Source organism: Liolophura sinensis, chromosome 1, assembly GCF_032854445.1.
Source record: "Liolophura sinensis isolate JHLJ2023 chromosome 1, CUHK_Ljap_v2, whole genome shotgun sequence".
Lineage (NCBI taxonomy): Eukaryota > Metazoa > Mollusca > Polyplacophora > Chitonida > Chitonidae > Liolophura > Liolophura sinensis.
This window is the reverse complement of record NC_088295.1, coordinates 22,620,219-22,636,469: the sequence shown is the minus strand read 5'-3', so window position 1 is coordinate 22,636,469 and position 16,251 is coordinate 22,620,219. Positions and strand designations below refer to the sequence as shown.

The window sequence follows — 16,251 nt, the reverse complement described above, 5'->3', positions numbered from 1 at the left end:
CATCACATCCCTGTTTAGAACATTATAATGACGATACGTACTAAGAGACGTCCCAAATACCCACCATGCAAATTATTTTCAAATACCCTTTTTCCTGAAAGACAAAAAAAAAAAAAAAAAAAAAAATATTAAAAACCATATTTGCAAATAAGTGTCCACGCTGTTTCATCTGATTTTGGCAATATTTTTATGTTTTTTTCTCCTTTAAATTATTTGGTCACAATGTGGCAGAAAAATTAGGTCACACCGGGATATCATTTGGTTAATTTTGTGCACGGCTAGTCACAAGTAGCTTGGTTCAGTTGTGACAGTTAAAAATGAGCCCAGAGACCATGTTTTTTTTAGTCATCTGAGCAAGAACAATTAGACTTCCAGCTTTCAGCCTGAAAGCCTAAATGTTCCCCTTCAGTAAATATTATTCCTCAGATTCGCAACTATGCAATTTATTGTGTTAAAATGATCCTTCGCTTTAAATAAGTAATATTGCGATCCGTATTATAAATATTATTGCCGATTTTGACGATAACACGTGCAACGGCGAGGCTGATATTTTTTGAAAGGTACTTATTCGGGCTATTCTAAAATAATAGCTAAAATCCAATTGAATGTGTGTTGATCGATATTTTGCCTCTGTAATTAGCTGTGGGCATAACTGTGGTATCGATATACCTCCATACGGTCTGATTACTGAATCGATTCGATGAATTCGACTAGTCAAATGAAAATACGATTTCATTATAAATATTTCATGCGACTGTAACCTTCGACAAATTATCATGACATTGTGTGAAGCGGTTTTATTCCGCGGCGGACGACCACCACTCTCTACTTAGCTGTAGAATATATTATTGCAGTTTAAAATCCACGGTGCACTCAACAGGTACTGGTTTGCGTATACAGTTAAGATCTAAGCATTAATGGAGTTAGTACCGAAAAATGTAATGCATAAGGTCGGAAGGATAGGTTGTCACTTAGAGCTCCGCGGATTGATAGCCTCAGAACTTAATGGTTAACCTGTGAGCATAAAATGTGTTATCGATATATGTATTACGTGTTATGTTATTATACAACTGTAATGTGTATGCATAACGTGGAGAGGGGCCTGATAGATCCATTCCTAAATAAACAGAGCTGGCACAAGTGTATCAAGTAAAGTTACTTCACATTCTGTCTGAAGTAAATGTGTATATCACTTATAGTCTAAACAATTTTGCTGTAAATCAAATCTGCTGTGACACTGCTCAAGCTCCTTGTGTCCTAAATCATATAACCAACTTTACCCTAAAGCCTGATTTAGATTTCTATCTTTACCAAGTTTAACTTGGGGACTAATTTTCAAGGTTCGTTAACTGAAATGAAAAGCTCATAAAAACTATAATCAGAGCATATCAAGGAAACGTAAACAAAGAGAAAATGTTGACCAATAACATTTCTGGATTCTTTATGCCATGTGAGCAGGTATTTACACCCGACTTCCGCCAGTTGTTTCTAGTGGCCTTTGCTGAAGGAAGTTGTTTAATAAATTAAATGGGAAATTAGCGCAGAGACAAATAAAAGGTACTGCAGAGCCAATCATTAACCCATTTGTGTACTCGGCGAAGCTACTCCACAAGTAAGTTTTAATATTTTAGACTCCTTCAAAATGTACTTTATTCCAATTCTTTATTACTCTTGAGAAAATTAATTTTGTATGGTGCGCAGCTATTGACCAATGTTGTATACGTAGATAAAACCTTCTTACGATTTATTTATTTATTTCATTGTTGTTCAGCGCGATAGTAAGACAATAATTTATGGCTTATACGATGGCGGTAAGTTTGATGGCTTGTGGAAAACGGAGCGCACGTCGTAAACCACTGACCTGTTAGCAAGTTACTGACTCCCACATGTGACGTACAGTTATGATTTATTTATTTGATTTATTTGATTGCTGTTTTACGCCGTACTCAAGAATATTTCACTTATACGACGGCGGCCAGCATTATGGTGGGTGGAAACCGGGCACAGCCCGGGGGAAACCCACGAACATCCGCAGGTTGCTGACAGATCCTTCCCACGTACGACCCGTACAGTTATGAGGGGACTCTACAATTTTTTACCCAAAGCCGTGGACGCCTTTTAAAGTTAAGTATGTTTCTATATATTTGTGTGAGTGGAGTTAAAGAAGATACGACAAAACTGTCAATTCGATCAGACAGATTTGTAAAGTGTTATTGTGCTTACAGTTATTGCTTACTTTCTATTAACAGATGGTATACAGCATGGGTATTCGTTACTTTGTAATTCTGGCTCTTTTCTACTGGCGCTGCCAGACAGCATATGGAGCGATCTCTGAGGCCACCCCCAATCTCATCTATGAAAACTGTCTTCGAGAAAGCGGTAACATGTTGCGAGGAAACCGTTTGCTGTCCGTGAGTGACGAGGGATTGGAATGGTCTTGCATGCAGTCCTTCCTCTGGCAGACGGCAGCACAGAGAGAGGCTCCTCGGAACCTTACACAACAGCAGGTAGTATTTCTACAGACGTTACTAGGAAACCCTCGCTCTACAAGGGCCTGGCAGATAATCCAGAGCAGTGGAGGGACGTCCACTCAGAGAGAAGTACCGGTACGATCAAATACGGTCACTGTCCGGACTCCTCCGACTCACCGAACTCTCAGACCAATTGTGCCAAGGACTTCTCGACCACGTTTCCCACCCATCAACCGATTCAACAGCCAACTCGCCACCAGTCAACCCACCATCCGACCAACCATCCGACCAACCATCCGACCAACCATCCGACCCTCACGGAATCGTGTTACAGGTAAAACCATCCGACCAACCATCCGACCAACCATCCGACCCTCACGGAATCGTGTTACAGGTAAAACCATCCGACCAACCATCCGACCCTCACGGAATCGTGTTAAAATGTAGGTAAAAGGTAAAATGTCTTGACCAACAACCATTGTCGATATGTAACTAAAAAGAATGAGAATTACTGGGATATTTTCATGGAATGAAAAAATTCACTTTGCTTCTTTTTTGTATAATTGTATAAGATCTTCATTTTCCCCTGTTTGGAAATTGTTATGATTATGGGTGCTATATGCGCACTCTTCGCGATAAAACCTAAGGTATACTCACTGTGGTCACAGCAGGACCTATACTCACTTTGGTCACAGTAAGACCTGTACTCGCTATAGTCACAGTAAGACCTATACTCGCTATAGTCACAGGAGCATCTATATTCGTTATAGTCACAGTAGGACCTATACTCGTTATGGTCACAGTAAGACCTACACTCGTTATACACTAGGACCTTCTATCCTCACTATAGTCACAGCAGGAGCTACACTTATACCAGCTATAACCACCGTACGATATATACTCGCTGTCGTCACAGAAGGACCTATACTCGCTGTTGTCACTGTAGGACCTATACTTGCTATAGACCCAGTAGGACCTATTCTGGCTGTTGTCACAGTAGAACCTATACTCACTGTAGTCACAGTAGGAACTATACTTGTTGTAGTTACAGAAGGGCCTATACTTTTACTCGTTAGTCACATTTAAACACTGTGTAGGGATTGTACCACGATAGTTATTGTAGTGCATATGCCAGCTAATCACAGTAAAAACAAAATATTTTTAGTATGGCGTAAACGTTTCAAGATGTATGAAAAAATAAAGCCCTTTCCAGTGTATTGTTCCTACCCTCAACGTTCAAGTGTCATCAGTCAAGGGGCAATGCAATAATTAACTTTATTCAATGCTGATGTTGGTCGAGAGGCTCTTTTTTGTTCATAGAGCTATCAAGATGTGCACAGAAACAATGACCTTTAAATAACCGTGATTTAACTTTGTTTTACAGGACCCCGTTCTTTCATAAGGGGTACCAGAACCAAGAGGTCATCACATGATAGACGTAAGTCAAAACTTGCGCTTGTAATTTAAACGAACATAAGGTTCTGCTATATAACATGTACATTTCTAAACATTTCCATTGCTTCACAAAATGACCCAAGAGCCTGTGAGTGCAAGTCCAAATCACGCTGGCTTCCTCTTCGGTCGCACTTGGGATTATGGGGCGTTCTGAAAGCAACCACCGGATGGTTGTGGGATTCTACACTGTTTTCTCCCACTATAATGCTGGCCGCCGCCTTAGGAGTCAAATACTCATTTGTACGACGAAAAACACCAGTCAAATAAATAAATATATTATAATATATGCATTTGTTGATTCTTTTCACCATAAAGTTCGTCGATCATTGGCTGCAGTGGCCAGGAAGGAGTACCGTGCGATGACCGACGCTGAGAGGAACGCATTTCACACAGCTTTGAATCTGGCCAAGAGTAGCACAGTAAGCGTCTTGTACAAAACTGGTTTGATCTCAGAGTAGATTATGAAGTTGCATATTTATTAGGATAATCCTCCATTTAGAGAACAAGGACGTTTTAATGTTATTTTTATCCTTGATGTTATTTTTCTTGTGATATTAGCTGAAGCTAGTTGAGGCACTACTAACGGAGCATTCAGTATCGGTTCAACCGTACAATTTTACTAACAGCTGGAATGTGTCTTTAACATTTTAACAGCAATCCAGCTGTTTAAATTATTGAATTTATTGATTTATTTATTTATTTGATTGGTGTTTTACGCCGTACTCAAATTATTGAATTGAACAACTCGAACAGCCAGCATGTACCTTGCCGGGTCATGGCGACATGGAGGACGTTTGTTCGATTCGAAACTTTAAACGGCTGGATTACACTTAAGGGATGGAGCACATACATACACTTCGGATGACTTCGGGAATCAGGGCTATCCAAATATGAAGAGGTGTTCAAGTTAGTTTTAGGTTATTGTGATATGCGCTCTCAGTGACTTGTGAGGCCTCTGAGAGGATTAGAACGTCAGCGCAGCGCAATCACCTTGGAACCTCTCACCAATGCGGTCTCTGTTAGCCGATAAAACAGGCCTAGCAAAAATGTTCGTTACTAAGTATCAGCCCCTTGTATGCCGCTAAATCCATAGGATAATACCTTTTCCGTCTAATGTTGGTACCTGAAACAAGTTTTGTCTTACGAATTATACCGTAAGTATATGACAGTGTCTTTAATAGACTCTTATTGCGAAGTTAAACTGATAAACAGATGAGCTTTCTCATGTAATTGTACTATATGTGCGATTGTTAACTGAATCGCCGATCATTCGTTGAAAGAATACTGTATATAATCTGTATAGATTTACAATAATATATTTAAACTTATCTGACATATAACTTGACAATATATGAAGAAATACAAAGAAAGAATTTCTTATGTGATTCAAATTAATCCCTCCTCCATTACCTCACTTTGTTAAACATTAAAAAAAAAACAATAAAAAAAATACTATGTTGTTATAGGAATCGAACTCGTTAACACATTCAATACAACGGTTTCGAAGCAAGCATATTACTACTGGATTAATTCGGACAAAGCGGTCGTAACAATGAAATATTATGGTGAATGCAGAGCTCCTCTGAACTTTCAAATTATTTCCTTTATAAAAATATGATTGCGTGAACCAACACGAGGCCTCGTTATAGCTTACTACTCCCTAACAAGACACCAAATATGTGGAAATGATTTTGGTTCACGTGATCATATTTTATCACGAAGAGAATTATTCAAGCTGGAAAGGCTTTAAAATAGCAAAAACTGCTTTTGACCGTTCTTTTGTCTAGTGATAAAACAAAAAGTATAAATCACATCACTCCAATTTGTCACACACATATGTTCTTCAGTAATTGTACTTAATGTTTAAGTAAGTTTTTCTTGTTTTTCCTCTCTAGTTCCAAGGTGTTCTTTTTCTTTGCCGATTACCTAAGGACGCAGTCATTGTTGACGTAGTTTAGCATGGATACTTGTTGAGCGACACATTCGCGCAACCATTTTCAAATACCATTATGTGAACATTTTCACCCAGAAGTTTCACGATGTTAATGCATACTTGCAATAGTTCAAATAGAAGTAGAGATATGCCGTATTAATTCGTAAACGAATTCTCTACTGATTTTTCCGGCCTCATGATCTTAATTTGTCATTAAATTTATTTTGGATAAACATGGAAAATTGGTAGACAATGTTGAGGTTCAGTGTTTTGGACTAATAGCTAGTAGTGTCATTCTCACTGCCTAAAGTCTTATTTATTCAAGCCATGTGGGTGTAGAGTTGTTATGGTTTTGATTGTTCTTCATGCCATCGGGCTAAACTCATTTATATGTGAGGGATGCTGGTTGAAAATGGCAGTTCCTTCCTAAAGGTTTATAAACACAACTAATGTCACTTGAACCATGGTGGTGATACCGAAATCGTTCCTTCTCTCTATTACAGATTCTGTCTCCCAACGTGTATGACTTCGTGGCGTCTCTACATTCGGGAATATTGGCAAACGGAGCTCACGGCGGGCCAGCCTTCCTCCCATTTCATCGTATCTACATACTCCTGTAAGTATACTAAAATGGCACACAATGGGCTATAGACACTATTAATGTGTAAATGATTGAATCCCAGTGTTGCCATTGCTCCGTATTTGGGACCGTTCGCAATTCTCCTTGTATTTACACAGCCTTCTGGCGTTTGAAGTACTTTAAGAATTGGTACATTCTGCAGAGAAAAATCATAATGTGCAGGTTGCAAAGGCCAAGTCCAGTAACGTTATACGGTACAAAATAAACACTATTCAATCGAAGGAAAAGTGTACAAATGTCAAAGTATGACACGTTCGCACACTCTCTGCAATACTGAAAAACCTTTTGCTAAGACTATTTGGTATATATAATAATTTGTCTTTTACTTGGCTCTGTGTCCAAGCTGAGTGTAAAATCTAACTGACAGGAATATGTATGACCTTGACCCATTCCGTGACTCACTGATAACGTTACTATGACTCTTTATTCATGATAATATGTAATACAATTAGAGGATTCTTTTAAATTCGTTGTATATTGTGCCTCTTAACAGAATGGATCTCGTCATTGCATATTTTGACAACACCAACACGGTGAGGCTTCCGTTTTGGGATAGCACCCTGGACAACGAATTGACCAACCCTACTCTTTCCATCATGTGGCACAGTACATTTGCTGGTCAGGGTAATGGCTTCGTCTCGAATGGACCATTTGGATCCTGGTCAACTCTTCACGGCCCATCCATAATACGAAACATTGGCTCAGGTGGGGCTTTAATGTCCAAAGCCAATGTAGATGCTGTGCTTACCCAGTCATATCTGAGTGAGATTTCAAAACCCACGGCTGCCTTTCAGTATGACCTCGAAAGATATCACGGTATTGTACATGGCTGGGTGGGTGGAGACATGGGCAGCTTAAACACGGCAACCAACGACCCCGTGTTCTTTATGCACCACGCTTTCATCGACTGTGTTTGGCAGCGCTTTCGAGATCTGCAGCCTGGAAAAGGCGTGAACCCCAACACTGATTATCCGAACACATTGCAAACATATCACCGACCAACGGACAGCGTTGGTATTGTGCCAAGTATCACCAATTCACAAGCAGTCACAGCATTCTACGCGTCATTCTCACGATGTGAACATCCCCGTTGCCCTAGATGCGGTCCTTACTTGCGGTGTGTAAATGATCGCTGTGTCCCTGTGCTGTCTGACGAGGCCGATCCTTGTCCGTCATGCCCGGGTAGCAGTCAAGGTGGGTACACAGGTTACCAGAATTCTTACTGCATCAACGGCTACTGCGACACGAATGAGTGGGCGTACGTACCAGTCCAAATCACCTATAGCCGTCCTCCAGATTACGATACCACGGAACAGTATGGGTCCTATCCAGTTGTAGGAGGTCGTTCTCGTCGGCAGTACGATATCTACAATCCACGTGGCTACACTTCGACCGGAATCTACGGCAGGAGATATTCCCGCCAGGATCGTAGCTCCCGCTACACGGACTGTGGCTGTCGGCAGGGTGACGCGAACAGTGGAATCGTATATGTCCAGTCCTATGGGGCAAACTACGATGGCAGCTACAGAGAATACGCTGTTGTCGATCGAAGGTACGCCATTTCCTCGAACACTGCTTATGTAGCAGTACGGAACCCACGACAGGGCGCATCACAAGCTTATGTCAACGTATATGACGACTGTGGAAGGTTGTGCCGTCCAACCTGCTGGAACAGATTCAGCCGACGATGGGTTCCGTGTTCAGGGGCCGTAACACTTACAACAGGTGGTGGAAGAAACCGAGGGTACGGCGACACCTATGAAGATGCCACCTATCAGGTGTGGGATTACAGTGATGAACTGTATCCTATCTACAGCCAAAACAATATCTACCTGAATTACTTCTGTGACTACACGGGCACCTGGCCCTGGGTCAACTACAGAGGATAAAGAACGGACGACAAGACCTATCACCGCTGTCCAGCATAATAACCCAACAGATGGCCAGCCGTGGTAACCAAACTACACCAGCTGTGTAATGGGACAATCATCCAGTTTGCACTTCATTCCAAAAGTTCATTTTCTATTGGTAGACATGGGTTTTAACTAAACTGGCGACCAGTCAAAGCTAGCCAAGTTCAAATACCGCCGCTATAGCGTTAGAGGTGATAACGTTGTAGAGCCAATGTTTAAACTGATTGGACCAAAACGGCCTATAATTTCCTCTGCTGCTGAAAAAATCTCTTAAACACATACATGTATAGCAATAAAAATATTATCACGCATGTAACTTGATTTTTTAAAAATTATTTGTTCCCTTGGTTGTGTACCGAGAAACTCGTCGCTCATTGCAAACCATGGGTTGACCTTGTCACGTGAAGTATGCACTTCTGTATATATTGTACTCTCGTACCTAACTAATAGGCAGAAAGAGACTTTTGTGAAAAGCCTCCCTGTGTAACATTCGTCGACCAGAAAAGCCCATCTATTTAAATGAGATATAATATTAAAGTATGAAACATAGAAGGAACTGAGCCTGCGGTCTACTTATGGTCGAAGTGTTTATAATATTAAAATATGGAACAAAGAACGAAATGAACCGCTGGTCTGCTTACAGTTAAACATTTATTTACCTTCTTGTAAGCCTTTATTTATTTTCTGAAAGTACTATATAGTACGATTATAAATGTCACATGTCACAATACCTTTATTTCAGACGTGAACTTGGTGATTACTGTAATTAATGTGCACTTACCTGGACCTGGGAGAACTTCATACCTGCTGGCACAACACCTCAAGGGTGACATGCTACATACATGGGCCAGACTGAAATATTATAGGATAAGATGACATTCCTGTAACACCTTGACATACCCAGGGGCTACTTGACACATCCAGGTACAACTTGACACATTCCCTGGCTAATCGACAGACCGAGGGGTAACATGAAACGTACCTGGGGCAGTTGGACACATTCCCTGGTAACTCGACAAATCTTAGTGTAAGATGGCACAAATCTTGTCAACTTGGCAAATTCAGGGGTAACATGGCACAAATCTGGTCAACTTGGTAAATTCCGGGATAACATGGCACATATATTCGGCAACTTGACGCATTCCCTGGCAACTCGAAATATCTGGGGGCAACATGTCACTTATCTTGGGCAACTTAACACATTCACTGGCAACCCGACACATCTTGGGGTAACATAACACTTATCTTGGCATACTTGACACCTTTCCAATAATCAATAATCGCAACTCCAATTCCCAAAACGACGTTTAACACAAATTACCAAATAACTAACAAAGTGTACAGAGTGCGAAACTAGAACGGAATCATATAAAGGGAGGCGGTCAAGAGTTTTCAATGGTGTACGAAAGACACAACATATGTACAAGGCGGCTGAGTGAAATCAGTATTCAAATCGTCTACCATGTTAGAATATGAATTGGCGAGCTAATTCAACACTATAAACATACAGCCCCTAGCCCCGGGCTATGCAGAATTGGACACAATCATGAAGCAGAGCACCAGAGATTCTGAACGCTTTGTCCATATTTACTTACAAGAGAATTACACTCATTGTCAAAGTTAAGAAAGTTGGAATGAAGGCGCTTGATGGAATAGGTAGGATCTAACAAATGCTACAAGTCCAGATATGTACCCTTTGGAAAATTGCTGTCAAAGTAAGGATAATCTACGTGAAAGACTTGTATGGTTTAAGATATCAAGATTTTATGATTTTAATGTAGGACAGCAAACAGGCCAATGAGAAGGTCGGGGACAGCATATCTTCATTTAAATTTCCAATCTTTTCAGGACTTGTGTCCAATGAAATCCCACGACCACATCCTGTTCGAGTTACACAGTAAAACGCAATCAACACAACTCTACAAAAGTGTTGTATAAAGGGCTGCGAAAAGATGATAAAGTGATTGGGAATCAGTGAGACATGTCACGATCCCCGTCAAGTTTTTTGTTTTTGAAAAAAAAAACATGAAATATACCTGGGGTAACATGATACATAACTGGGGTACATGAAACATACCTGGTACACCTTGACATACCGTGAGGAAACTTAATACATACCAGGGGTAACATGACACATACCTGGGACACTCATTTTCACGGCAAAACTTTTATTGAAGATAGTTGATAGGTTTCGATCATCAAAAGACTCCCAAGTTAAAAAAGTGGCCTAGTTTTAAATCATTTCTTAGTGAATTCGAGATGTTTAAATTCTGAACTATAAGCGTTGTGTGCACATCATTTCGGGCTTCGTTAGTTTTTCAATAAGGAATGCTTAAATTATGTCTTCAAGAAAGCAAAAGAGGGTGTGGTATTGGGAATAACCTTTTATTTTCTCAGGAACGAGCTGTCAGGTGTATCCCATTTCAAGGTTCATTCACCCATCTTGCTAACGTGACATGACGTAGGTGTGGAACAGATTTTACACACTGGCAGTCCAAGTCATTTCTGGTTGACTGCGGACCTGTACAAAGACAAGCAACAAGCGTTCCACGGCAAGCATTGTGCGGTCTCCTTGTTGGCCCCATAACGGAATGTACATACTGTACCAGTAGGTCAACCATCAAAAGTAAATCAATATCCATTTGATAACCTTCTTCACAGCTATTCACCGCATCTCAGCAAATACCGAAGTTTTCTTTGTATCAACAATGTGTATGTGAAGGTTACTGACACGAAAATTCAATCTTCAGATGAGCCACATTTTATATATTGTACGTAAAATACAAACAGTGTATGGCCGTGAAAGGTTTGTATGATTTAAATGTCACAAACCAGCTTTATTCACGTTTGTCCAGTCTGACGCAGAAAGAATACATTTGATTTGTTCTCATTTTAAATGTAGGACAGCGATCACGCCAATGGGAAGCTCGGAGACAGTTCGATTTCAAAGCATAACCTTGAAAGTTCAAATCTTTTCAGGATTTCTGCCCAATGAAATCACACGACCACATCCTGTTTGTGTTTCATAGGAAACAGGAATTAACACTACAAAACTTCTAGAAAAGTATAAAAGGCTGTGAAAAAGATAAAACTCCAATCAATCATCTGTTGTACCTGTAGCTGCTAGCTCAAGAAGGTAAGGTCGTCTAACAAGATTTGATTGGATTTGACTTGATTGTTGTTAAACGCCATACTGAAGATTTTGTCGACATGGGCCTATGCCAAGGCAGTCAGTTTTATGGATTGATGAAGCCAGGGTATCCCTGAGATATGTACGCTTTTTTCTGGAAAACAAGTGGCCCTCAACTGACGTAAGGCTGCACGAGCACAACCGACCTCTTTTGTCAAAAAGACTCCAGGAACAATGGAATCTGAGGAAGCGACAAATGACATGACCATGAAACACCATGAAAGTCATATATAAAACAGTAATATTAAACACTGAGTACAATCCAAATTTTCATCAAGCGAGTCACGCTGTATTTGTAAAATAATTTTTATTTTATTTGCAAAATAATTTTTATATTATTTGAAAAATAATTTTCCTTTAGTTGCAGGAAAATGACGTCTTGGCGATATAGCGTTATTTTGGTCCTGTCGCTGATTTGTAGTACGCTGGCCACAATTTCAGAGGAAACACCAAGTTCGATATACGCCGATTGCCTACGAGAGGCCGATCAGACCCTAACCAAGTATCCCGAGCTGAAAGCCACGGATGAGGAACTACAGTGGTCTTGTATGCAATCGTACCTATGGCGGACAGTGGAGGAGCGCGAAGCTCCGCGAAAACTAACCAGTGAACAGGTGGAGTTTCTGGAGACATTGGTCGGGAGGCCCGGCTCAAATGAGGCCTGGGAATTAGGTTAGCACTGGTTTAAACTGTGTCTACTTTACGTCAAATTGTTGCTTTGTGTTTTTACCATGTGTTGTGACAGCAATACATGGTAAAAATCATACTCTACAAACTATGATCCACTTTCATCGATGCAGTTACTGGGAAAGGGCCATATGAACTTGTTTCTTCTTGGTGCCAAGATCCAAGTCTAATCTATGTCGCATCCCATTTTATGTGTTACTCTTGATGTTATTCATAATGATCATTCATAGTTTTTAGTTACAGGGCAAGATAAAACTTATTTTAACCTCTCTGCAAACCCACGGGCAGACATTCGGTGAGGATTCCACCAACAAGAACGTTGTAAGTCTTTTGATAAAAAAATGCCTGGTAAAAAACAAATCAGGCTTGCTTGAAAGAGCTTGTAGTGTATGAGCGAATACTGACAAATACTACAAGCGTTAAAGAACATACAATTATATGTTCAACGTATCTGAGATCTTTTGATATTTTGTTGACAGGCTCTTCCAAAGCACTTCCCGAAAAGCACCTACGATGTGAGTATGCCTACGCAACGACTCGTTCTCCTTATTACGTTATTACAGTTAATATGATTACTGATAAAATACCTCGACAAATAAAAACTGCAAGTAAAACGAACAGAAACCTTTCAACACTTTAGTCCTGTATATATTCTTAAGTTATTGAAGTTGATTACATTGTAATTTCTGAGAGTGTTCTTCTCATTCTTCAACAGTGAGGCGATCATTGGCCAATGTCCCCAGGAAGGAGTATCGAGCTTTGACCGATGCAGAAAGAACAGCCTTTCATGATGCGCTGAATGATGCCAAGCAGTTTCCGGTAAATTCTCAGTTTACCAACGATGGCTTATTTAATACTTTCCCAATTTATTCCTGTAACACTTTGGCTTTTTATACTCCATATTATTAACCTGGAATTCAGTTTCAAAAATTTTAATTGTCTGTATTTGTTTTCTTTTTGATCTGGAAACGGCGTTGATACCCAAATTGTTTCTTCTCTCCTTAACAGTTTACTTCTTCAATGTTACTGTATGACTTCTTAGCGTCTCTCCATTCGGGTACTCTGGCCAATGGAGCCCACTACGGGCCAGCCTTCCTCCCATTCCATCGTATCTACCTACTGCTGTAAGTACAGTTTACTCAAGATTTTCCAGAAAAAAAATAAACTCAAGAGACAACAAATGCAAACTCATATTCTTGATATAAGGCAATCTTCAGCTGTTAAACTCATGTCCAACATTATGCATGTTTCTAAATATGTGCGTAATAATGCTTTGAGACCAGCATAAAATAGAAGCATAAAGCATGTATCATAGTTCATAAGTTGTACTTGCTTTTCATGCTACTGAGACGAATACATGTTAGAAAGTACGGCCTACTGTCTTATCTTTACAGAATGGATCTCGTCATTGCATATTTTGACAACACCAACACGGTGAGGCTTCCGTTTTGGGATAGCACCCTGGACAACGAATTGGCCAACCCTACTCTTTCCATCATGTGGCACAGTACATTTGCTGGTCAGGGTAATGGCTTCGTCTCGAATGGACCATTTGGATCCTGGTCAACTCTTCACGGCCCATCCATAATACGAAACATTGGCTCAGGTGGGGCTTTAATGTCCAAAGCCAATGTAGATGCTGTGCTTACCCAGTCATATCTGAGTGAGATTTCAAAAACCCACCGCTGCCCCTCAGTATGACCTCGAAAGATATCACGGTATTGTACATAGCTGGGTGGGTGGAGACATGGGCAGCTTAAACACGGCAACCAACGACCCCGTGTTCTTTATGCACCACGCTTTTATCGACTGTGTTTGGCAGCGCTTTCGAGATCTGCAGCCTGGAAAAGGCGTGAATCCCAACACTGATTATCCGAACACATTGCAAACATATCACCGACCAACGGACAGCGTTGGTATTGTGCCAAGTATCACCAATTCACAAGCAGTCACAGCATTCTACGCGTCATTCTCACGATGTGAACATCCCCGTTGCCCTAAATGCGGTCCTTACTTGCGGTGTGTAAATGATCGCTGTGTCCCTGTGCTGTCTGACGAGGCCGATCCTTGTCCGTCATGCCCGGGCAGCAGTCAAGGTGGGTACACAGGTTACCAGAATTCTTACTGCATCAACGGCTACTGCGACACGAACCAGTGGGGATACGTACCAGTCCAGATCACCTATAGCCGTCCTCCAGATTACGATACCACGGAACAGTATGGATCCTATCCAGTGAGGGATGGACGAGCTGTTACAAAATACGACGTCTATAGCCCTCGAGGCTACACCGAAACTGGAATCTATACAGATCGATATTCCCGCCAGGATCGCAGCACCCGCTACACAGACTGCGGGTGTCGTCAGGGTAACGCGAACAGTGGCGTCGTTTATGTCCAGTCCAATGGGATCAACTACGATGGAAGCTACAGAGAGTACACTATTGTTGACCGAAGGTACGCCATTTCATCGAGCATCGCTTACGTCGCGGTCCGAAGTCCAAGAGAAAGAACCACGCGAGCCTATATTAACGTGTATGACGAATGCGGAAGATTGTGTCGCCCTACATGCAGGGTTAAGGGACGATCGGTGCCGTGTTCTGGAGCAGTGGCAGTAACAAGCTACGGGAATGTGCGCCGTGGATACGGCGATACCTATGAGCAGGCCACATATCAAGTATGGAACTTTGAGGACAAAGAGAACCCTAGTTACAGCCAAGATAACATCTACCTGAACTACATGTGTGACTACACCGGCATCTGGACCACAGGTGTGTACAGGTCAACTGGCAAATAACTGATGTCGCGATAAAACCATTCAAGGTTTATGTCCTTTACAGGCGCAAATAATATACATTTGGTCGGAAGTAGTCGAATTTTAACTAATCTGACTTCAACTAAATTGCTAATACCTAAATCTTTCATCTATTTCATGAAATCTATATCATTTAGTTGTATGAAAAAACATGAAATAAAAACTTCCCCACGAGTGTAATTATTCGTTATTTAAAATGTATATCTATATGTATTTGCTCTGAATTAGCAAAATTCGTTGTTCAGTTGGGACAAGATACATTTCTGATGAGCCAGTACCTGGAAAGCAAGTTTCAACCAACAGATGATTCAGTCCTGGAAACTTTATAGTTATCCATGTAGACAATAGTAGACATTTTTATAACATATATTAAATAAATATGCAAGCTCTTCAAGATGATTGTTATCATTTTTTTAGAACTATCTCTATGCTTTTCTGGAAAAGTTTGGCACAGGAATATTTATACGAAATCATCATAAATATATCAATTTATTTGTTTTGTCTCACCATGTAAGTAAATCCGTGACTCTCCCATATGAATTTACACTTAAATGCAGAAAGTTAATGAAACTCAAAGGGAGAAGTACTGTTGTATTACTAAATGATAATAAATATCCCTGTGCGAAAGACAGTCACGGATTTACTTACTTGGTGATACAAAACAAAGACATCATAAATAAATTGATTTACTTATTTATTTGATTGGTGTTAAAATACGAGGGAACCAGCATTATGGTAGGAGGAAACGGGGCAAAGTCGAGGGGTACATTAAATGTATATACGTGTGAACTTTTCACTTCAAAACAACTTCAGAAACCCATTATCTCGTGAAATCCTCTTCAAATAACTTTGTGTGGCACGTAACTTTATGTTGTGACTAAATTTTACCGACGACTTCGGCCAGTAAAAAGCGACCGGTTAGTTAAGGTTTCATAGCTGGTATGACATTTTAGTATATTGCATATATTAACTTCTTTTTACTAAATATACCAACCCCAATAGCACAGTTGGTAGAGCATCCGTTTCGGGAGCGGTAGATCCAGGATCAATCCTGTGTCGAGTCACACCTACGCCTTTAAAAGAGGAAGTTGTAAGGAAGCTTGGCGTTCACCATGAAGTACTAGATAAAAGATTGGAAACCCAAAGGATT

The 16,251-nt window shown here is 40.6% G+C and overlaps 1 protein-coding gene across 1 annotated transcript; it reads left to right on the top strand.

Moving 5' to 3' along the window:
• Positions 1 to 1,805: 1,805 nt before the first annotated feature.
• Positions 1,806 to 15,495, top strand: LOC135471643 (uncharacterized). Its single transcript, XM_064750988.1, is given in 13 exon segments — positions 1,806 to 1,811; positions 2,250 to 2,865; positions 3,856 to 3,909; positions 4,242 to 4,345; positions 6,363 to 6,475; positions 6,993 to 8,370; positions 11,523 to 11,548; positions 11,964 to 12,274; positions 12,769 to 12,804; positions 13,005 to 13,108; positions 13,298 to 13,413; positions 13,684 to 13,968; positions 13,970 to 15,495. Coding segments are annotated over 13 exon segments (4,263 nt in total). The 3' UTR covers positions 15,084 to 15,495.
• Positions 15,496 to 16,251: the final 756 nt, after the last annotated feature.